Consider the following 7,550-nt stretch of genomic DNA (forward strand, 5'->3'; position numbering starts at 1 on the left):
AAGATAAATCGTACACATGTTGTTGGCTGACTGAATCACGTAGTTTTGTAGGAGAAGAAGAAGAAGAAGAACACAATGAATGATTTCTCTTCTTCGTACAAGAATAAGGTATTCTTGCTTTTTTTCAGGTAGTAAAATACCCCGAAACTAACCTATCCCATACATGGGTTAGGTATTGCTATGTTTTGCTAATACATAAAAGCAATCCATCTCCGAATGAGGAATGAGAGAGGAGAAAAGAGAAAGTAAGATGAATGGGTGGATTCAACTTTCTCTCTCTGTATATGAAATGAATGTCCGATCCGATTAGTTCTTTGGGCATACTTATTTTACCCGTCATTTACATAAAGAGGAACAAAATCAGATTTTGTTTTGACGAGTTGGTGGTTTTCCTTCATTTTATTCCACTTTGGTATGTGTATGTGTGTACTTTGGCGTATATTTGGTTTACTTCGGGCACGACAAGGTTTTGCAGAGGGTTAGAAACACAGCATGAGGACACGAGATAGCCCCGACAACAAGATGAGTTGATGGGAAAAGAAATTAAATTGTCTCGAGGCAAATGGAAGAGAGAGAGAGAGAGAAAGTCGTATAAATAAATGTTCTCTCCCACTTTCTCCGTGTGAGTGGTGTCAACATATAATTGCGACACAGGACGACTTGACATAAAGAAGAACACCTTGTTCAATGTGAACACGGCACTTTTCGAGGAGGAGAAATTGGTCAATTTCGACCCAATTTTAGGCCAAATCACTTTCTGAGATAGACAAGAACGACACCATGCACCACTTGTGAGTTCAATTCAAGTCAAATAAAGAAGAAGGTACATAAAATCAAAACGAGTGCATGACCACCACGGACGGTGCTGCTGGTGACTCTCCAATTTCCTGCACAGTTGGACTCACTTAAATTCAGATTTATTCTTTTTTACCTGGCTGGCTCAGAATTCAATCCTTGTTATTTCACTTGGACCCATTTTATGAACAATTTCGTCTTCTCCCTTTGAGCTCATAAGTGACAAGAGCAAAAACAACTGAGTCGATTTATTACGTCGTCCTGGTGGGACAGACAATTCCAAAAATAGCCATGGTTTACAATATTCTGTCAAATAACAGGCCCAATAATAAAATCTCACTCTGCCTTCACCACCACCACCACCAGGGAACTGACTAGTATTAGTAGCTGAAGCTGAAACTGATGAGATTTTAACATGTCAACGTCTTGTTTGGTCGTGGTATAACAGTCGTGTTTACTTTTATAGTCTAAAAAGTCTCCTTCTCTTCTTGATCCAGGTTCCTACTTTCACCAAAATCCTGTCCAATTTACCTTTCTGCTTATCATGCATGAATTTTCGTGAGCCGTGTAGTCCTCCCACCCACCACACCACCGACTGAGCTCAACTAAACTAAACTGACTGTGATTTCCATTAAAGTGAATACACCATCAATCCTGTTCCATATCAGTGCATTTCGACAAACAGATACTACACGGCAGCCAGCAGAAGGATTTTGTGATTGAATAAATATTTGTATCATCAAGTCTGATAAGTTCTCTTCTTTTTTTTACGAGGAGGGTTCAAGTGATTCTGATTTTAGAGCAGCAGATACATAAGCACATACCTAGGATTCTCATCATCATCCATCCATCCTCTGCCTTTTTTTGTTATATTTCGTGAGGTTAAGAGTGATCTCTGATTCTCAGCAGCAGGACAGCCAGAGAGAGAGGTGAATAAGTGATGAAAGCAAGGATACGAGGAGATAAATGTCAAAGGCAGAGAGGGAGATGATGTGATTGGATTGTGAATAATAGATATTCTGATGTAACGTGTGTATTATGATGGGTGAGGAGATTGGCATTTGATTATTTAAGGTGGGTGGCGTGGCATATCGCAAGTTTGTCGAAGATTTTGATATGAAGGAAGGGATAAAATTATTTGGACGAGGATTTTCTATATTTAAACAGAAATTGAAGTAACGATCGTCATGTCTCTCCAATTTCCGAAAAGTAATCAAACTCCAAAAGTTTTGATGATTCGTTTGAACAACAATTTCTCAATTTCTACATCTTGTTCAAAATCAAGTCGTATATGTCATATGTCTGTAATGATCTCGAGGAAATGGTATCATTATGATTAAAGTTATGAAAGTGTTCAGCTCGTAATAAGGATTTAATATTTTGTACATATTCTCCATCTTCTCTTCCAATTTCTGAGAGAAACTTTTTCTTGCATATTTATTCGAACCGTCGTCGTCGTCACATCATTATCCAATATATGGGGAGATTATTAAATAAGTAAGCTTGTTGATATTCTCCTCCCTACTTTACGTATAAAAGTGTAACGACGTTTACCAATTACACCGAGACTAAATATCTCTGTAATACATCCTCTTCTTGTTAGTGAAAAGTATTCCAAGTTTTACAAAACTTTCCCCCCGTCTCTCTCACTCTTTCTCTTTGTTATCATCATCTTCACCGGCCAGTCATATTAAATTCCACAATTACACAAGTTCTCAAAACTCATCTTGTGAGCGAAACTTGAGATTTTTGCCTCCCGTTTCAATAACATTTCTGCAAAGTGGATTTAACCCAAAAAGTACTTTGTTGGTAGTAAGCACTACTAGTATCTAGTAGATCCCCTTGAAAAATCCACTTGAGCCAAACTAAAGCCTCGTCTTGGTCGTGGTCTCAATATCCAAATCCAGTTCTCTAGGTAGGTAGCAATCTGCCCCACATGCATGATTACTTACTCGTGAGTCAGTCTCTCAGTTTTACGAAAGGTTTATACCCTACTTTTTGTAAGCTTTGTCGTGCAAGCTCTAACCAGACTGTGTCCCAAAGATTGGCAAGATTTCGAGATTCTTTTGTCCCAAAAAGTTTAAAAATGAAGGAGATTTTTCAATCGACGACCAACTTTCCCCTCCCGTCTGCAGCTAACTTAGCCTTTTCTAGTGATGAGTCATTCATGATTAGTATTTAGGAAAGTTGGTAGTTTTCATCATCTCTCTTGCCCATCTCCACTTCCGTTCTGGTCGGTTGGGCGGAGATGGAAGAATTCTCATCATCCATCTGACTAATAATAATATATGTAACAGCAGTAAAATGGATTCATTCTTCTTTGGTGTATAATTACCAAAATGGATTTCCTTCCTTTCCTCCGTCAGGTAGGTGCTTCATTTTCATAGAATTTTCTCCGACAAACCGGCCTCGTACATGCATACGGTTGGTGAGTTCAGCTGATACTTTTAATAAATTGCACGTCTGACTACTGTTGGATTTTACTACTTCACTTCACTTTATGATGTCGTATCACGAACCAAACCGATTTCCATGCAGGCAGATATGACTAATAATAAGCATGTACATCCACCTGAGAGCAGTATGCATTTCGTGTAATACTTTCTCCCACTTTCGCCAGCCTGGAAACTCTACATTTCGAGATGATGATGATGATGGAATGTATGCATGGACGACTAAAATCATACCCTATTAATCACAAATGTCGTTCCCTTCTTGATGAATGTCCGGCTGACTGATTAGTTAAAACAAGTTTTTTTCACCTACCTTCTCTGCCTGCCTCCACTGTAGTAGGAAATGTTGATACTTCTAGTGCTACTGCTGCTGCTGCTACCGCAGTTCGGCGTGGTTGGTGACTTAACGTTAGGATAAAACCCCGCATTGTTCGGCGCTGAGGTTGACCGTGTGAAAGTGTGGTGGTTGTGAGGAATTTGCAAATAGTCGGACGATGACATTGTTGATGATGATATGGAAATATGTATTTATTATTATTTGGTCTGGCTGAGACGCCTGGGTGGATGTTGCTTACGGTGATGCAAGGAGCGGACTAGAATGACGCCAAGAAAGGAAAGGGTGGCAAATAGTCCCACCGAGAATAGAGTTATTGCCGATGACATTATTCCAATCTTAAGTTCAAAGGGTGAAATGTCATGTCACATCGGCATGATTTCCCTTTCATCACCACCACCATCCACCATCATCCTCTCTCCATCTCTGCTACTTACTTTTACTTACTTTTACTATTGGCTATACTACATGTATTTTCTACACTTGACATTAAAAACTGAGCGAGAAAAGTGGAACAATAATTTGATTAGGTAGGCAAAGAGAGAGAGTGAGAGAGAAAGTACATAAGTAAGAGAAAGTCGGTACACAAATTTCAATTCGCCCCTAAAAGTTACATATTATATTGGCTTACATGCATAGTGTCACTCGAGAGTCCTCGCAGAGTCTCAGTGATTAGGTTTAGCATACATTTTATTATTTTGCACGTAGGTGGCACATGAAATGGATATCATCATATTCTCTACGAGTGGGCGAGGAGTGAAATTGAAGTGAAAACGCGATGAGAGGCACTTCAAAATGTATAAGATCTTGTCGTGGTGGAAATAAGTGTAGTGGAGTCGGACGGACTAGTCGATTCGATAGTCAATCAACGGGGAAAGTAAAAGGGATCTCATTTTATCACAAATAATGAGGCAATTTACAAGAGCAGCAGCTTCAAGAGCAGAGCAACGGTTGCTTTGCAACTTCCTTCTGTACTCGACAACCGGATTATTGGACAGACTGCGAAATTCCCGACTGCTACTTAAATTACGGATATCGTGTTCTTTCAAGTTGGAAAGCTAAAATCTACTAAAAAAGACGACACATAAATGAAATCAGAGGCATAGTTGGATGTCAAAGGCGGAATGTTGGGCTAGCTACTGAACATATTTGATTTTTCAATTCTTTTGCAGAGAGCTCTGTTCTGATTGAAGTCAATCCCTCTACCGAAAGTAATTGGGCATCATGTGGAAAAATGTTTCTTTTAGTAAATAGTCAAACGCACAAAGATCAAAAGGTTCTTTAGTTTATATATTATTTTAAAATTCTTTAGTATTTTTTCTTTATAAATAAAAACGAAACATTATTCGTGATAAATAACGATTTGATTTGAAATTCCAAAGCTGACTTGTTTTTTAGAAATAAAAAAAAATTGTTAGCTTTGTCTGCAGAACGAATTATTTGGAAATTTGCGAATAGATCTCCTGATCCAGTTGACTCTTTGTTGATCATGTTGTACTACGAGTTGCTTGTTGTTGTTGGAGGGGAGTTGTTGTGATGCGGGTTGTTGTACTACGACTCGATTCTCTGTGGTAATTATAAGAGCAAAAAAGTTAATTGAGTGGAAGCAAACTAATTACTCCCAGACCAATTAGCATAGTAATTATTATCCTCTTTTATTACCAGTCCGTCTACTGCTCCCTTCATCTAGACCACCACCGCCAAAGCCGACATCTTGTCCCACAATAATTTCATAACCGTTCTCTTCGTTGTAATTATTAAAAGCAGTCTCATTATTAAAATCGTGATGGCTATGTTCAAACTCATCATAGTCCTCGTCAGAGTCGGAATCGTGAGTAAATTGGTTTATGATATAGGGAAGAACGGATAACTTGCGACGTTCGGGTGGCATTTTTACCATATCGTCGGGAAATCGATTGGAACGTTTAGATATTAGCTGCACGGGTGACTTTTTAAACCAGCTGGAAATATGTGATGGATGGATCAAATTAGTGAACAATAAAACTAGGACTACAGGTAGGAGCATTGTAGTGATATTAGTCTCAAACGTACGGATGTGCTTTGATGTCTTGAATGGAAAACCGGTGATTTTGATCGACATGAAGCATTCCTCTAAGTAAGCTGGAAAGGGACTATGGGGAAAAAATAGTCAGCAAACAATAGTCAAAGTCAAAGGCTTGCATAAGGTGCTGGTATTTGTTTAGTTGTTTTATTACCTCATCGACATTGTCTGGTATCACAAATTCGCCTTTGGCAATATTTTCAAAGAGGAGAAACACAGTATCGCCATCAAACGGATATTTGCCTGTGGTCATGTTAAATCTAGACAACAAAGATATGTGTTTGATAATTGCTACTACGCTAGGAAAGAATTAATTCCAAAATGGCATAGTTTCAATTATTACAGCGTGACGCCAGAAGACCAAACGTCTAATTTTGACCCGGAAAAGCTTTCCCCATTCGCAACTTCTGGTGGTTGAAACACTGGTGATCCTTGACTTGTGTGACAGGTATCGTCAGGATTAAACGGGTCGAGTGCCTAAATAGTCACAAAGGATGGGATAGTTAATAATTATTAACGTATACTGCTAACTAATATGATTACCTCTGCTACTCCAAAATCGGTAATTTTAATTGTTTCTTCAAGCGTAAGTAGTAAGTTTCCAGGTTTAATGTCCTTATGAATTATTCCTTGGCCGTGAAGGTATTCTAGGCCTACGCATAGCGAAAATTTATATATTTATAATAATTTCATTTCAATTTTAAATTCCAACTTAGACAATGAAAACTATACATATGTATGAACAGCACAAACTCACCCGCAATTAGTTGCGTAAAGTACCGATGACTCTGCCACACAGGGAACATATTTTCTTTGGCAAATTGAAGCAAGTCTTGCAGCCCAGACAGGCAGTATTCCAGAATCTTTAATTAAGACAATGTTAAAAATGATGGTTATTGATTACATTAAACCCTAAACTGATTGTCACACTCCAACTTACAATATACATTTTTTGTTTTTCATCGTTGTACATCACGTCGATTAATTTTATCACATTCGGGTGGCATAAGCGTTTTAGCAGATTTATTTCACGTTCTACGTTTGCTTCGCCGTTTGGAATTCTTCGGAGTTTTCTCTTTTTCAAAATTTTCACAGCTCTGTAAAAATGAAATTATAATTTTAAAGGGACCAATTCTTTAAAAAATCGTCAACACTGAATTACCGTCTTTGTAAAGTCTTGCAATGCATCACTTCCTTCACCTGCAATGTACACAACATAGGATTAAACTATGCTAAAGTTAATGTTCAGTTATTAATTACAATTTCTGATTTACAAACCTTCCCGTACGATCCTTCTCCCAGAAGATCCCCCATCACAAAGTCCCCAACTAGCTTGCATTTCTTTTTCTTCACTTTGTACACCACCTGAAATTCACAAATTGTGAATCACAATTATAATACCCATTTAATTTTCAAATTCAGTGCAAACCTCGATGAAATGGTAAATATAAAATACTATACTCACTTCATCTGAGTCCAGTCTTTGAAAAAAGAATGGTGGCTGCTGTTTCCAATTGATTTCCTCCTCCCCGTCAAAACCCCCATCATCGTCTTCCTCGTCGTCACCGGAAAAGTTGTCCCATTTTATTGGTTCTTTGTGAAACTCAAGCCCAGTTTCTTCATCTGTTTCAAATCCAACTGCTTCTGTCATCTCCTTCCTCCTTCCGTACCTTGGTTCAGAAAAGGAGACGAGAAGAAGCAGAAGGATGTTTCGAATGGGCGTTGGGGGCTGTAATTTTATCAAAATCTAATTTTACGACGTGTCGAAATTTATAAAGTTGGGTGGGATGGAAGATTCATCTCTGCAGGGACACTTGCACTGAAATTTTTTAAAAAATTTGTATTTCGCGGGTGCAAAAATCTCATGTAACTCCATAGTTTCCTGCATTTTATTTCATGAAAATTT

The 7,550-nt window shown here is 38.3% G+C and overlaps 1 protein-coding gene across 1 annotated transcript; it reads right to left on the minus strand.

Moving 5' to 3' along the window:
- Positions 1 to 4,923: 4,923 nt before the first annotated feature.
- LOC110859888 (serine/threonine-protein kinase stk11) lies at positions 4,924 to 7,444 on the minus strand. The gene is made up of 11 exons (XM_022108915.2): positions 7,110 to 7,444; positions 6,923 to 7,009; positions 6,807 to 6,844; positions 6,585 to 6,741; positions 6,402 to 6,507; positions 6,188 to 6,297; positions 5,988 to 6,121; positions 5,799 to 5,904; positions 5,635 to 5,714; positions 5,245 to 5,543; positions 4,924 to 5,148 (listed from the first exon to the last, which is right to left on the minus strand). The coding sequence occupies exons 1-11, from the start codon at positions 7,293 to 7,295 to the stop codon at positions 4,997 to 4,999; spliced, it is 1,455 nt and encodes a 484-aa protein (XP_021964607.1). The 5' UTR covers positions 7,296 to 7,444; the 3' UTR covers positions 4,924 to 4,996.
- Between the last annotated feature and the right edge of the window lie 106 nt (positions 7,445 to 7,550).

Source organism: Folsomia candida, unplaced genomic scaffold (genome assembly GCF_002217175.1).
Source record: "Folsomia candida strain VU population unplaced genomic scaffold, ASM221717v1 Fcan01_Sc028, whole genome shotgun sequence".
NCBI lineage: Eukaryota > Metazoa > Arthropoda > Collembola > Entomobryomorpha > Isotomidae > Folsomia > Folsomia candida.